General features: G+C 39.4%; 1 protein-coding gene and 1 long non-coding RNA gene across 2 annotated transcripts; one reads left to right on the top strand and one right to left on the bottom strand.

The window, feature by feature from the left end:
* The first annotated feature begins 5,931 nt into the window (after window positions 1–5,931).
* LOC143564274 (UDP-N-acetylglucosamine transporter UGNT1-like) lies at window positions 5,932–7,918 on the top strand. The gene is made up of 9 exons (XM_077051603.1): window positions 5,932–6,112; window positions 6,268–6,344; window positions 6,409–6,564; window positions 6,661–6,794; window positions 6,872–7,047; window positions 7,147–7,244; window positions 7,316–7,423; window positions 7,508–7,564; window positions 7,632–7,918. Exons 1-9 carry the CDS (start codon window positions 5,965–5,967, stop codon window positions 7,704–7,706), a joined length of 1,029 nt encoding a protein of 342 aa, XP_076907718.1. The 5' UTR covers window positions 5,932–5,964; the 3' UTR covers window positions 7,707–7,918.
* Window positions 7,919–8,149: 231 nt separating this feature from the next.
* Window positions 8,150–9,261, bottom strand: LOC143564276 (uncharacterized). The gene is made up of 3 exons (XR_013140832.1): window positions 9,044–9,261; window positions 8,769–8,857; window positions 8,150–8,338 (listed from the first exon to the last, which is right to left on the bottom strand). It is a non-coding gene; the product is annotated as an uncharacterized LOC143564276 (long non-coding RNA).
* Window positions 9,262–16,673: the final 7,412 nt, after the last annotated feature.

The raw sequence follows: 16,673 nt of genomic DNA, 5'->3' as shown, positions 1-16,673 counted from the left end.
CATATATATATATATATATATTACTTTTTATCCCCGTATTACGGGGTTGTTTTATATTATTTGTTTCTAATATTTATATATTTTTGAATTTTTATTGTATGAAAGTTAATAATATACTTATGGTTTGATGATAAATTGTTTCACAAATAAATGAGATGTTATAGCCCGGTTTAAAAACTATATGAGTTTGATGAGACCCAATACCCGTTTATTTTATATACTATAAAATTGGTTTTTTAATTATTAATAATACATATCTTTTTATAAATAAATCAGATATTAATTTTTAGTATATCCCTCCTTATAGGATTTTTAAATCAAATATTTGGTGAGATTAGTTTTTAATGTAATGAGATGTTATAACCCGTTTAAGAAATATATGGGTTTGATGAGACTCATACACGTGAATTCGGGTCAAATGCATGAGAAGTCTCTATTTAAAAATCAAACAAATTTGGTGACTCCAAAAAAAGGCGGAGCGACCACATCTCAACACGTAGAATTTTTATGGTTTCGTTTATATATATATTATAGATATAACTCAATATATGGAATATTACCCAACCTACACATATTACTAACTATAATGTTGTTCTTTAACATGTCCTGCTTCAGCTGAAATGGAAGAATGTGAATATGTGATGAGATAAATGCAATGGTTCACCAAACTGGAGGTAATACTCGATGCTCAAGTTATGTGTTGTACAAATGCTATTTGACTTTGCTTATGCATATTGTGATCTTAGTGAGTCATCTGGAGTATTAAAAAATTGCATGTCATGTATTTAATCAATCTAGACCATATTTCAGTTTATATAAATCTTTTTACGGATTTTTTACTATATGCTTGATATCGGTTTTCACTTTTAAAAACCTATCTGTTGAAGCCGGTTAAAACAAACTGGATTTAGAACAGAACCAGTTATAAACTCGAACCAGTTTCTAAACCAAAACCAAACTGGTTTGAACCGAAACGTAGGTTTAATATCGGTTTGAGAATCGCTCCATTGAAACAAGTTTTAAATTGGATCTGGTATCAAAATAAACCGATTCTTTTCCACTTGGAAACAGTATACAAGAACCAGTTTTGACTTTTGTTGACTGAATCCGAAGTCGGTTCAATCCGAACCGGTTTGGGAAAAAAAGCCCAGTTTTGTGCATCTCCACTTCCAAACCCTACCAATAATTTATTTTTTATGAGTTGGGTTTTAATGTGTTCGCTTGTTTCTTCTAATAACACATTTTATTTACATCTACTAATTATGTAAATCAATAGCCCATTTACATCCACGTTGGAATGCACGTTCCGCAGGCGGAATTCCATGGCTAAGAAATTCAGCACAAGTTTCCGCCTCCGTGAATCGTGACCCTTGGACCAAGGTCCAACGAGGTATGTGCAGGTCGTCGTCTTCTCCGGGATTCGCCATCCCGTAGTAATCGGCGTCGAAAGGGCGAGAGAACCACCTAGACTCAGATGACTGAGAAGTTCCTCCACCACCTGCCTGACGCGGAGGTGAAGACTGCGAGTAATGTGGCGGCGAATGCGGAGGAGAACGCGGCGGGGAAAATAGGGACGCATGCAGGGACTACTGCATCTTCGATCCCTCAACGTCTTGAATTGGTTCATTCCCTTTGGAACCCGAGGTGTCATCGGGAATAATAATTGTTTTCGGAGGAGATGGTGGGTCTAGAAACGTCACACCTTGATCAGGTGCAACCGCAACGTCTATGGATGATAAGTAATATATTAGAACACAAAGATATCGAGAAAGAATAATTGACATTCCTGAACTAACAACTTACTTGTTGGTGACTGCATCGTAGCATCTTTAACGCGGTTCTCCAGGCAGACCTTTTTATGTTTCTTGGGGCCCGATACCCGTTTCTTCTTCACTGGTTCTTCTTCAGCAGCAACATGGCTACTCTCCGCATCATCTGCCTTAGAGGAAAGATGTTTCCCCTTTCGCTCAAGACCTGTCAGAGCACGCATAACATCCTAAGAATAGTATTCTTCGCAGGGTGATGTTTCAGGCGTGTCATAAGAATAGTATTCTTCGCGGGGTGATCATTCGTCACTTGAAGACAAAAGCACGATCACCCCATCTGAAGTTAAAGCATTCAAAGGTCGCGTGTTCCAAGAAAACACACCTATCTCGAAGATCGCCTATGATATTACAGGCTCAGCACGTAAGTTTTTGGGGAAAAGGAAGTGATCTCGCGTCCTGTCAAGGATGGGCAGAGCTTTTGGGTCGCGAAAGCTCCTCTGCACGCATCCCACTGTCTTGTCCGCCAGGGCATCAAGCATTGATCCCTCACCTAAGAGAATACAAAGAAGTTAAGTAAAAGCATGCAACAAGGAATACGAAAAATATGAAAACTTACTTTCATTCGCATTTTGGAAGAAAGGTTTCAAATCAGGGTACGACCACAAGCGGCTCATACCAGCCCACACTAAGGCTTCCCCAACAATAGCCCACATGGGCATCAGCTTCTGGATTAACGCTTTAAACCACGCTTGGTCCTCAAAAGCTGCGATATTCATCTCCGCAAGCTTTTCGTTTGGTGGACGACAGGCCATGGTTATCGGAACCACGTCTTCTCGCACCCAGAAGAACTTGTCCTTCCAATCATAGGCACTACGAGGAGGTTCGGTACCTATAACTCTCTTAGACAGCACAGTTAAACCACCCACCGCGATTATGCAGTTTGTAAAAAACTGCAAACTTATCCACCTTGGGCACAATGTTGTTCGCCCTGCAAACGAATTCGAAGTGTCGAATTCGCATTAAGCCAAATGAATGGATTTGGGAAAGATGTATCCCATGGACTATGATGACTTTGTCGAGGAACTTGGTTATCGGAAATCGAAGATTCCCAGACGAAAAAACTCGGCATACACAACCATCTTGTCGGTTGGAGGTTTATCGGCGGTAGATCCGGCAACCGGGAACTCTGGTTCCCACTCCGATGCTATTTCGTATGTCGTGATAAGATTTTCGAAGTCTGACTGGTTCCAGTTTATTTCAGTGGATTCTATATTCGGCGAAGAAGAGGCCTTCTTGTCACCGGCCATTATTTCATATGGTAATGGAAAGCAACGAGCAATGGTGAAAAATACAAAAGGTTGGATCGGATTTGAAAGAAATTAAGAAGAAGATGAAGCTATGGAGGCGATAAAAGGTTGAAATGAAACCTAAAGGTCATTTTATACCCATCGCAGAAAATGCGATGGGAAGGTGACAATGGAGAGAGAAAGTAAAGGTTCCAATAGAATTACACCACGTCACGCGGGAAATCTGAAAAATCGAAAAAAGGGATACAATAACATACAGTTGACAGCCGGCACAGACGTCACGTCAGCCATACGGCGCCTGCAAGCTGTCAACTCGTCCTTTTCTATGGTTATCCTTACAGAAGCAAAAATATCTTCAACAAAAACACAAGCATTTGAAATCCCCATAAAATATCTTAAGTCCAAAATTTCACCTGCACAAAAATTCACGCGGAAGAAACAATGGACCGGGGGACTTATAGAGGTAGGGTAGTAAAAAGACTCAAATACCCATAAAAGATCATCTGCGGGTCGATAAGGACTTCCTCATTCACCCGCGGAACATTCTCATCACCCACATAACCCAAGTCAGAGGAAAGTTAAGAATAAACTCCAAATACTATCTGCGGGTTGATCAAGGCGTCCTCAGAAGTCATCCACAATGTGTTATCCTCATGTGCGAAGATGTCTAGAGGGCGACGCCAGAGGATCAGTTGTAACTAACTTCCTAGAAGATTTACAAAGATCTTTCCTGGGAAAGCACGTGATGTAACAACCAATTAGAAAAGGACGTATGGCAAGGTTGTTATAACCGTGTACATGGCCAATTAGTCCGTCCTATCACGTGCGGACATGTGTCCAGGTTGTTACAAAAGCATCTTCTAGAAAGTGACAGTTGGACCAATAATATTTCCTAACCCTTCAGCTATAAATACCTTCGTCATCTCCACAAGGTATTCATTCACTCCCCACCGATTACTCTAATATACTTCAAGTACTTTTCTCTCTTTTAGAACGGTACTATTCTCACGCAGGAGGGTTGTTACGGGAAGATCCCTCCCTCTTTTCCTTCTCGTAACGAGCTCACGGTGGTTGTTTTGTAGGTTTAAGTCATCGAACTTGTGGGATTGAACTCGTACTGCCAAATTGTTAGTTACCCGATCCGTATCCTGTGGACTCATTGTTCTAACTCCTTAGGGATTAGATCGATTCAAGTACACTATCGAATCAATGCTGCATTTTAAAACACAAAACATTCATATCGAATCAAAATTAACAACAAACGCAAATAATTGAAGTGAAACAGTACTGAAATAACATACATACATCACAGACTGGATGATAAACGATAATGATTTTGGCAGTAGGCATGTTTTCTTTTAGTTCTGTTGAGGGTTTGAAAGATTCAAAATTTAGGGTTTATTTCAACTGAGTGTTATATACGACAAAATGATCGATAAGTCAAACAAATATCGTTAATCATGGAATAGATGATGATCGACATTGATTGTTGCAAAAAGGATGCAGGTAACTGCAGAAGAAAGGTCTACTGGTAGGGTTTGTGATGTTAAATGGCCATTGAAAGAAGAGGGTTGTATAGATATGATCCCTTAAAACCCGTGAATTTGGTTACAAAATAAGAGGGGTGGAAGTTAAGATGCCATGTGGATAAATTGAAGATTTAGAATGCCATGTGGCAGAAAGAGAGATTTGGTAAAATGTTGCTAAAAATCCACTTGTTTATTAGATAGGTAGATAGATAATACATACCAAGGGGTTTGTAATTTAGTTGTATTAAGGCTGTAAATAATGGTGGCCCTCCTCAAGTGCTTAGGGGTGTTCAGATAGACCTATAATCAAATTGTATCTGTAACCAGAAAAATCAAATTCGAAGCAGAATTTGATTGTCAGATCGATTCGCAAATGTGCTTTTTTTAAATGTCATTTATTCGATTTTTTCAATTTAACAGAATTAATCAATTAAAACTTGAACTATATTAATTGTTTTATATATTAGCCATTTAGTAGCCCAAACTTTTCAAAGCCCATGTTTTATTTATTGTCCATATCCATAATCCATATTAGATCCAGAAACCAAAATACTAAATCACATATGTCATCACTCATCGACGCGTTAAGATGATGCGGTAGTAGAAACCCTATCACCAAAATTCATTACCATTGTTTCTCGTAATCGCTTGTTGTTACCTATTGTTTATCTTCGTACTTACGGTATTTGATTTGTATACAAATCAAAAGTAAAGATTGTAAAAATTGTTGTTTTGGTTGAAGTCGATTAATAAGGTTTGAATCAGTTTGTTCGTTTTAGCCGAAACTGGACCAATTTGAATTCAGGTCATTTACGGTTCGGTTATCACTCTTTCCGAATTTGGTTAGGTTCGATTTTTGATCAGGGGTAAATTTATCTCATAACTAACCAAATCTAATAAATCGTTAATCGAACCGAACACCCATACAACTGGTTGTTGATTTTAGTCTTGTAGTGGACAAATATAAAAGTATGATTAGAGGGTTGTGAGTTAGTTGTTCTAAAAGTATTTAAGAACACAGATCCTCAATTTTTGAAGTGTCTTCTCATAAAAAAAAAGAGAAAAAAGAAAAAAAAAACGGTATGCTATAGAAACCTCGTATACATAAGTGTCTTCCCTAAAATATAACTTGAGTTGCTCTATGAAAGAGTAAATAAATCTCAAATATTAAAAGGCTATATTGTTGACCATTATCCCATCAAACACTAGTCTAGTTTAAGCTTAAAGTTGAAGATAATAAACAACCTGGAAAATTATTAATTAAATTATTAAATGTAAAGACATAAATATATTATACCAAAAACATCGATTCCTCAGATGAGATAGAATATAGATACAATCTAATCCAATTCACCAGCGGATATGAGGCCATCAACCGAACAACGTATGACCTTGCCGGTTTCAGAGCCTCCTCCGCCTCCGCCCCGACCCGCCGATCAGAGGTTCATTAAAGGATCCACCATGACGTCACGCGGTGCTTACGCCGCCGTGTCTTACATGTCTTGCGCAGGTAATTCTCTACATACGTCTTCAATTACAAAACAATTCTATTTAGGGCTTTTTTTAAGAAATGAGTGTATGCAGGTGCAATTTGTGAATCAGAATTAACCACTGTAATTAGGGTTAGGGTTTCTGTTATCATTAAAATTAAATTTCATTTTTCAGTTATGCTGGTGTTGTTCAACAAAGCAGCTCTTTCATCGTATAATTTCCCATCTGCCAGCGTCATAACGCTATTTCAGGTACTAAAATTAACTTGCAGGTTTCATACATCTAGTAAACAATAACGTTGTTCGTTTTCCGCAGATGATATGCTCGTGTGCTTTTCTTTACGTGTTACGCCGATGGAGAATTATATCTTTTAGTTCGGGGGATGCTGATAATAATAATTCTACGAGGTTCGTGTCGTTGCAGACACTTGTTCACACCTCACCTCTTGCTCTCACTTATTTGCTTTACATGGTAAGGTTTGCACTTTTCGACATATTTATCTGTATTTAATTATTTATGCACGCTACGTCACGTTACGTTACCACTTGTATTGTTTCTTATTGAAAGTTAGCCACTATGGAGTCCGTACGAGGAGTAAACGTGCCCATGTACACCACCCTTAGACGGACCACGGTGGTATTTACAATGATCGTGGAGTTTATTTTGGTTGGTCAAAGATATAGCCGGTCTATAATCGGAAGGTATTTTTGATAATGTACCATACGCTTAAGTTTATTCATTGTATGATATGTAACTTAAAAAATTAAGGTTTTATCAGTGTAGCCTTGATCGTGTTTGGTGCCTTTGTTGCTGGATCACGTGACTTGTCGTTTGACGCGTATGGATATTCGATTGTCTTTTTATCAAATATCACTACCGCGATATATCTTGCAACCATATCACGCATAGGAAAAACAAGTGGACTCAACAGCTTTGGCCTCATGTGGTGCAATGGTGAGTTAACACAATTCAAACAATCAAAGATCATGTTGTTCATGTGGTTATAGTAAATATGTAAAATAAATAGTAACTATGAGATTGTTTTGTATGTAGGTATTCTGTGTGGGCCCATTTTGTTATTTTGGACGTTCATACGCGGTGATCTTCGGATGACTATGAACTTCCCGTATCTTTTTGCTCCAGGGTTTATGGTAAAATATCTAATTCTTCTAGAAACTATTATAAATGTAAGATATAATATTAATGTTTGTTTGGTGAACAGATTGTGTTGCTTCTGTCTTGCATGCTTGCTTTTCTGTTAAACTACTCTATCTTCTTGAACACAACTCTGAATTCAGCGGTCACGCAGACCATTTGTGGTAATTTAAAGGTTCGTTTCTAAAGATTTTGCCTTTTAACTCACTTTAAAGCTTTAACTAACTTCACGTCTATATTTATGGTTATGCGCGTGTAGGATATTTTTACCATTGCGTTAGGCTGGATGTTTTTTGGCGGGCTTCCATTTGATCTTGTGAGTTATATCTTTTTACACATTCAAGCTCGCTTTGATTATTTCTGACATAGACTCATGTTTGCAGTTAAATGTTATTGGACAAATTCTTGGATTTGTTGGATCGGGCTTGTATGCATATTTCAAACTCTTTGGGAAGTGAATATAAATGCTATTTATCATCCTGATCATTAGTTACTCAGTTTCTGCCTTGAAAAGGTACACAGAAACCTCAGAATCAGTTAAAAGAATTTTGAAGTTTGATTTATCAATTGTAAAGTGGCGAGATTTGTTGTTGCATCCTTAAATGGCTAGTTTATTGATACTAATTTGAGCCCTTTTTCAACTCTTAATTATAAGATGTAAGGTTCCAGATTCATAGGGTCAATTGAATGAGGTATTTATTGTTTACAAAATATAATATATGACGACGATGTTGATAAAAGGCGGGTCTTGATTTCACTGTGAAAATTGACCAACTGGTTATTATAAAACCACAAAGACCATAAACTGGTCCATTTCAGTTGGATCATCTGACTGGTTAGTTCATGCATCCTTTCTCGGTGACCTTGAACTATGCAAGCTCGACATAATTTGTGTCACGACGTTTTTTATTGGGGGGTGTGAACAGTCGCTTCCATAGGTGGGCCCAGCTGCAGTAGCAAGTGATCTTAACAGCAAATGTCATCACCATTATTTTCATTTTCAGCTTCGTCTTCCTGGTTTTGTTGGTTTGAATTCTCGCGCAAATTATTACCTGTGTCGCGTGTCTGAACTTCTTGTTTGTTTGTTGATCTGTCAAAACACCAAAATTATTTTTTAAAGCAAGACCAAAAATTCTTAATATGCCAAGATTATGAAATATTGGAGATGGTTAAATTTGAATAACTTGGACAATGGATACATATGCCAAGTATAGGGTTTCCATTTCAGGTGCAACTGCAGCATATTAATATAATGACTTTTGCAATCTGTAGTACTTTTTATAATCAATCAAAATTCTCACACAAATGACGCATCATGTTAATTTAAAAGCTAATATGGAGCAAAGTAATGCCATAGTTATTAAAAGCGATCGCCGGGCTGCCTAGGGGCCATTTTTCAAAAATTTTGGTTGTGTGCTTTCTTTGTCTTACTTAGGCCCTTGCTTTTTTTTTTTCATCTTGAATGCACCTAGCGCATTTGATACTACGAGTAATGCAAAACAAAAACATAAACAACTTACGAAGTTGATTCTTGCAGGTGGCGATCATGCTTTTCGGGTCTTTTTTTAGCGAGATTGTAACTAATGGATCTATGTCGGGCAAACTCAGGCTACATGCCAACAATTTCAAGAGCATGCATTGTAAACAAATTCGTTATCCAAAACATACCAAACTTAACCATGTTTTGCCCTTTTAAGCGAATATATATGCATAAATACATATATTCATAATGTATACAAACAAAGCAGAAGTTGGAAAAAACAAAAAACAATATGATTTGGAGTGAAATGGTAACCTGATCACCATCCTTGATTTCATGTATAGCAACATTATCTTGGTCACTAAGAAGCTTCTGACCGTTAAAACATAAGCAGAATTGTGCCCATACATGTGACCATATATTATCAAAATTTAATAATTTAGAATACAACAACCACATAACCAACAAAAAAACTCTAGTTAGAAATCTAACAAAACTTAAAAATTATATAAAACAATTATATATAAACTATACGACTGGATCTTCATTCCTCATTTCTCTTTGTATTCTGCATTTCCAGTTTACATTATGAGTTATGACTTAAAACACCCTTTTTTATTTATGAAAACAAAATACCTTTTATTCATATAGAAACTATGGGTTGAATTATTCTACGAAGGCCAACAAAAATGAGTAATAATACACATTTCTCTCTCAACATGCAAGTCACATGTTAATTCCATCAACATTTTTAAACGTCTATAACTTTTTTATATGATGTTTGTTTTTAAAATAAAATTCACCACAATAACAAGCGTTTTTTATCTTTAATATGAGTATGATTTTGTTATATAAAAGTAAACAAAAAATTACGTCATTGTGTATTTTTGCTTACCATTGTGTCTTTTTTCGTCATTGTGTCTTTTTGTTTGTCAATGTTTTTTTTACCGCCATTGTGTCTTTCAACTGATAATTGTGTTTTTTTTAATACACTGTTGTGTAATAATATGTAAATATATGAAAAATACCAACAAATTATCTAAAACATAAAACACAATAACCTGAAACGTAAAACAAGATAATGAATACATATACCACAATGGGCTGAAACTTACGACATGGTAAATACATATAACACAATTACCTGAAACATAAAACACAACAGAATCTATATATTACACAATGACTTGAACGTAATACACAATTAACATAATACTATTTTTCTCAACTTAAGTGAATGTTGAGCACAATGACTAAAACACAATGATAAGTAGAAAGACGAATGTTGAGCAATAAGACACAATAACGAACAAAAAGACACAATGATAATATTTGTTTTAATTTTTATCTTTACTATGGATACCAATTGAAAAACAAAATGATCAAAATCTATAACACAATGCATAAAAAAACTCAATTACAAAACACAATGGAGAATCAAATAACACAATATAAAAAACCCACTAACTTTTTTTTATTTTGTTATAACAATATGATATTCATATTAAAGATAAAAAAACCCGTTTGTTATTATGGTAAAAAAATTCTAAAAAAATGGCGTATGAAAAAGTTATAGACGTTTTAAAAATGATAGAGTAATTGACATGTGTCTTGCATGTGAAAAGAGAAAGTCATCATAAGTGGGTTATTACCTTCATACCCTTCTCATCAATTTTTGTTCTTAAATTAATCGCCAACATCCAAATTTAAGATTAATGGATTGGATTCTTTCTCACCCTTCTCAATTTGTCGTACTTTGTATTTTAACCTTACCCAACTATTACAAAGGTAAAATATGATATACTACATACATATAAGAGTTACAATAAATAAATAGTATCACTATAAATTTTTATACATACTAAATTGCATATCTTATAAGAAATTAAAAATACTTTTTGTATAAAAATATGAACTATTAAAATAAAGCATTAATAGACAAAAACTTATGAGAAAATAAAATTAAAATTTTTCAGGCATATGTTTCGGGTAATTGGGTTGGGCATCATCTAATCAAATCTCATACTCACTAAAAAACTTAAATCTTAATCTCATACTCGTCGGGCTCTGGCAGGGGCCGCTCGTAGGGATGGCAATGGGTCGGGTCTGGGACAGGTCTAGGTGTTCCCAGACCCGGACCCAATTGTAAAAACCCTTCCCAGACCCGCCCCAAACTCGTCGGGTTTTTATCGGGTAATTACCCATCGGGTATCGGGTATACCCGCGGGTTTTGGGCGTATCCGTTAATTTATTCAAAATACCCGTCGGGCACACCGACATAAAACCAATCGGGTTTCTATCGGGTTTTGACAATATATATAACTAATCAATTACAAAAAATGATCACCGTAAAATAATCCAAATCAACCAAAACGATATAGTAATTCTTATAGTTTCATGATACATTTAGTTCAAATAAAATATATACAATTCTACAAAAAAAAAAAGTGGCAAAAAAGTGGACATGTTAGCTATTGTAACAAATAAATCCATTAGTTAATAAGAATTTGATCGGAAAGTGAATTGTCAAATTATTTTAATTGATTAATATATATAAATATAATAGAATATACATTTTTTTAATGTTATCATATCATTTAGTCAATTAGTTGAACGACACCACCGCAGCGGTTAACAAAAAATAAAAAATACTACTTTTAATATTACTATATTAAACATATGTATTTACATATGTATAATAAATATATACAAAAAATTATGTTCGGTATATAATCAGGTAAATGGGTCAATATTATCGGGTAATCGGGCCGGGTAACCGGGTATTTTATAAATCCCAAACCTGTCCCAAACCCGCGAAAAATTTCAAAACTAGTCCCAAACCCTAATGGGAGAGGTAATACCCGTTCCAATTATGTCGGGTTTCGGGTATTCCCGTCGGGTCCAGGTTTAACTGCCATCCCTAGCTGCTCGTGGGTTAGTGAAACCAAACAGGGCTTTAAGCCCACACTTAAAAAAAACACATATACAAATATATTTGAAATGGTTATAGTAATAATGTATGCATACCACGAAACCTGGGCAATTCCATGTTTGGGGAAATGATTAAAAGCATGTTGTACACCCTGTTTGAGCTGTGCTACCGTAGGGTTCTTGGGAACACTGATATCTGTAAATCAATTTCAAATAAAAGAACAGAACAGAAAACCATATATATAATGATGATAAACAGGCAGTTAGTTAGTGTACCTGAAGAGGTATATACCCGCCTCAACACCGAGCAAGGCGGGTCAACCCACAAGATATAGACAAGAGGCTTGAAATCAAGACATTATGAAGGCACAAAGTCAAAACCTACGCGCATGGCGCATATCACATATGCTCATGCATCACATGCTCAGGCATCATATGCCCAGGCACCACAGATGCCCAGGCATCACATATGCTCACGCATATCACATATGCGCGTGGCGCATCAGCGTGCGGCGCATATCACATGCTCGTGCATATCACATCTGCGCATGAAACATCTGCGCGTGAGAATAAAGAGAAGACCTCGCGCATCCTCAGGATTGGCGCATATCACACATGCACATAATCAACCTCGTCCTTATCCAAATCAGGATTAGGGCAACCTTGATTGTGCACGTCAGACAACCTTCCAGAAGGTATCTTTTTAAGGAATAAGAATATGCTGATGTTGACAGCTGCCAAATGAAAGGTGGACAACTCAGCACAACCCATGTGCTACCACGTGATTATAACCAATGAGAAAGCACCAGGTGTCCCAGAGGACACGTGGCGCAGAGCGATTGGAGGAGGCCAACAAGGCTGAGCCCAATCAGTGGAAACCCTAGCACTATAAATACAGCATCAACTCCACAAGGAGTGAGATTCAATTATATTCAATTACATTCAATCACAGAGAGTTACAGTCAGTAACACACACAATCACATCCAATTAATAGAGTATTCAGCTATTAAGCAATACTCTCCAGATTTCCTTACTCACATATTATTATCTTCTCCCACAAATACTTATTCTCACACCGGAGGGTTACCCCAAAGAGGACCCCTCTGTCCCTTTCTGAGGGGTAAGTTGACGGCGCTGTTCATTTTGTAGGTGGAAGAACACAGATCCAAGAGAAACCATCGGTGAAATAGCATAATCACACCCGAGGAAAGTAGATCGTCTACCAGTGAGTCGATCCACGTTTCTTCATTGGCGCCATCCACTGTTACAACGGCAACAAGATCCCATCAGATCTCTATAAAAAACCAATTTTCACCATGGTTTCTGGCGTTCGTAACGTTGATTAAGTTCTGGAGGATATTGAACGTGAGGATGTTAATGAGGGACAACAGTTTCTGAGGGCGCCGCGTGATTCTACGCGCGCCACCAGTAACCGTCCTTCCATCACAACTCCTCATGGCCAGACTGAAACTCCTCCAGACGATCTCACGTTACAAAATCTTGCCGGCGCGAAACAAAAAGGACCAATGGGAACAGAAGATGAAACAAATGATCCTAAAGAATGGCTCATAAACGAGCAGCGGCGTCTAATGGACAAGTACAATGAGATGGTCAAACAGAAAAAGCTAGCCGACTTAACACAAAGGCAAGCGCTTGATAAGCAAACTGTTCATGGAACAAAAAGGCCGCGCGCGCCGGAAGAAGGACATTCTGTTCACACTGCACACACTGAGTTCAGTGATGAAGAAGTGCACAGCATGAGGAAGACGCGAGATACTCATGCAGGAGGCTCACAGCTCCGCGCGCCTGTGAACATGGCGCCTGGAGTCAGAGCCGATCTGGATCTGCACATGCCGTACAGCCCACCAGTTAGAGGGCAAATGGACGTAACCACACCGTATAGACCAGCCATCTTGGTGAAACATTCAAAGTTCACTGAGCGCATCGCGAAGGCTCCCATCCAGCACAAAACCAAGATGCCAAGTGGTTTGGGTAAATATGACGGCACAACAGATCCAGACGATTTCTTGCAAGGTTTTTACAACACGGGAAACCTAGAGAGCTGGACGATGCCAACATGGTGTCACATGTTTGCTCGCTGCCTCACGGGCGCGGCGCGTGTCTGGTTCGAGAGCTTGCCGACTGGGCAAATCGATGGGTTCGAGGAACTATTGGAAAAGTTCCAAGCCCACTTCGTACAGCAGCGCAGACACACACGCGACCCTGATGACATCATGCACTGCGTGCGCAGGAATGATGAAACGATTGAAGACTACATCACTCGTTTCAATCAGGAGTCTCTGGCAATCGGAGGTATAACTGAGCAACTCCTGCGCGTGGCCTTTATACAAGGCTGCGCGCAGTGATCAACTCCGCCGAGCACTCGTAAGCAGAGATGGCATGCCCACCACGTGGGCCAAGTTAATGGAAGCATCGCGAGTTTTCGCGAGGAATGAAAAACAAATTGCCCAAGATAGGGCAAGAGAAAGAGCGCATCAAGCTGAGTCACCGCGCAGCAAAGAAAAGAGGGGCAAGCAGAACTCTGTATGGTCCAGGTTGCAACCAACCAGTTTTTCTTCCGCAGAAAAGCAGGCGCAACCAAGCTCACCCCAGCCCCAAAAAGATGTTCGTAATCGCGGGGAGGGTGACAAGAGGGAGGGCGGCAGAGATCCTAACAGACCTCTGCCAAGAATATGGACTCCCCTCACTAAAACGCCTTCACAGGTGTTAAGCACTGAGAATGTCCAATTCAAAAGCCCCAAGCCACTACACTACAAGGGACCATCACACAGTGGCAAGTACTGTGAATTTCACAAGTCCACAGGGCACAACACTGATGCATGCCACCACTTGAAGGATGCAATTGAAAAGGACGTGAAATCAGGCAAGCTGGCTCACCTGGTGAAAAACTCAACACCAGAAAATGAACAATCAGGAGCCTCAGCCAGCAAAAAGTACAAAAGAATCTGTGTAGCAGAGGGAGGAAGGCAAGGGCAAACATCAAGAAAGAGAAGCGCGCAAATCCAAGGAGATTGGCGCGAGCAACAAGTAATCTTCCCAAGAATCAGGGGAGGCCCTTCTATCAGCAGTCCTCTTGTCATCACTACACACATTGCTCATTACGAAGTGTCAAAAGTCCTGGTGGACACTGGCAGCGAATCAGACATCATGTATGAGCAATGTTTCAGAAAACTGGATCCGGCGGACCAAGCAAGGCTTGAAATTGTGAATGCACCAATCTCTGGTGTTTCAAATGAAATCATTCATCCCCTAGGTCAAATACAATTTGAGCTAACTATGGGGGATGAGAAACACAAGCGAGCCGAAGTTGTTAACTTCTTGGTCTTGCCTACCACTTCTTGCCACAATATGATCTTGGGTAGGGGAACGATTGCCCAATTCAACGCCATACCGTCGCCAGCGCACGGCGCGTTGGGGTTCCCAACACCAACAGGTGTAACTTTTGTATACCGGGATCATTTGTGTGCAGTGACAAGTACTCCGCGGGAGGGGAGAATGAAACTTCCAATGGCAGACAACGCGCCAGAGGAATGGATTCTCAACCCAAAATTCCCGGAGCAGAAGATCACAATTGGCGCAACGATATCAGACGACACGAGGGTGAGAATGAAAAGATTGCTCACAGCATATATGTCGGTCTTCGCGTGGCAACACTCTGATATGACTGGGGTTCCGCGAGACCTGGCACAGCATTCTCTCAACACCTTCAAGTCTGTAGAGCCAATTGCTCAAAAGAAGAGAGTCATGGGGGATGAGAAAGCGAGGGCCATGAATGAGCAGGTTGAAGATCTACTGCGCGCAAACATCATCCGCCCGATACGATACCAGACGTGGGTAGCCAATCCTGTGATGGTAAAGAAAAGTAACGGGTCGTGGAGGATGTGCATTGACTTCAAGGACCTCAACAAAGCGTGCCCAAAGGATTGTTACCCCCTACCAAACATCGATGCAAAGGTGGACTCCGTGGCGCCATTCAAGCTAAAATGTTTTCTGGATGCCTACAAGGGCTATCACCAGATTCAAATGGCACCTCAAGACGAGGACAAGACCGCATTCAGAACCGACAAGGGTGTTTTTTGTTACACAAAAATGCCCTTTGGTTTGAAGAATGCGGGCGCCACCTACCAAAGACTTATGGATGCCGTTTTCAGCGAGCAAATCGGAAGAAACCTAGAAGTCTATGTGGATGATTTGGTGATCAAGAGCAGGGAGGAGAAACAAATGCTCAAAGACATCGAGGAAACCCTTGGGCGCCTAAAGGAAGTTAACATGAAGCTCAATCCGAGCAAATGCACTTTCGCCGTACTAGAGGGAAAATTTCTAGGTGTAATGGTCACCAAGGATGGTTTCAAGGTGAACCCTGAGAAGGTGGAGGCCATCCTTGACATGCCCTCGCCATCCACCATGAAAGAAGTACAGAAGCTGAATGGTAGATTGGTCTCAATCAACAGGTTCCTAGCGAACCATGCAACCAAATCTACCCCATTTGTCAACACATTGAGGAATTGCTTAAAGAAAAGCCAGTTCAAATGGACTCCTGAGGCCGAACAAGCTTTCAGTGAGATTAAAGAATGTTTGATAAATCTGCCCGCGCTCACAGCTCCACTTCCTGGTGAAACTTTGACATTGTATCTATCAGCAGGAGAGCGCGCCATCGGCGCAGTATTGTTGGTGGATCGCAAGGGAATCCAAACTCCAATATACTATGTGAGTCGGGTGCTGACAGATCCTGAGACGCGCTACTCCATCATGGAAAAGTTAGTTTTATCACTAACACACGCGTCGCGCAAGCATAATAGATATTTCAATGGTCATCCCATTGAAGTTCTGACTGGTTACAACATCCAGCAAGTCTTGCGGCGTCCTGCGCTCTCAGGAAGGCTGACAAAGTGGGCGCTGGAATTAGGTGAGCACACGATCGCCTATAAACCCCGTCCAACAATAAAGGGACAAGTCTTGGCTGATTTCATCGCAGAAGTCCCCGAAGGAAGA

This window comes from Bidens hawaiensis, unplaced genomic scaffold, assembly GCF_021521415.1.
Source record: "Bidens hawaiensis isolate Kalapana, Puna unplaced genomic scaffold, B.hawaiensis_p1.1 tig00021861_1, whole genome shotgun sequence".
Taxonomy (NCBI): domain Eukaryota; kingdom Viridiplantae; phylum Streptophyta; class Magnoliopsida; order Asterales; family Asteraceae; genus Bidens; species Bidens hawaiensis.
The sequence above is the reverse complement of the archived record's forward strand: the minus strand, read 5'-3'. Positions and strand labels throughout refer to the sequence as shown.

What these genes read in the sequence shown, in the direction of transcription:
- LOC143564274 (XM_077051603.1), top strand. Translation starts at nt 5,965, where the DNA reads ATGAGGCCATCAACCGAACAACGTATGACCTTGCCGGTTTCAGAGCCT. An exon ending in AGCCGGTCTATAATCGGAAG is followed by an intron (nt 6,795 to 6,871) that starts GTATTTTTGATA and finishes AGGTTTTATCAG; the next exon opens with TGTAGCCTTGATCGTGTTTG. An exon ending in CCATTTGTGGTAATTTAAAG is followed by an intron (nt 7,424 to 7,507) that starts GTTCGTTTCTAA and finishes ATGCGCGTGTAG; the next exon opens with GATATTTTTACCATTGCGTT.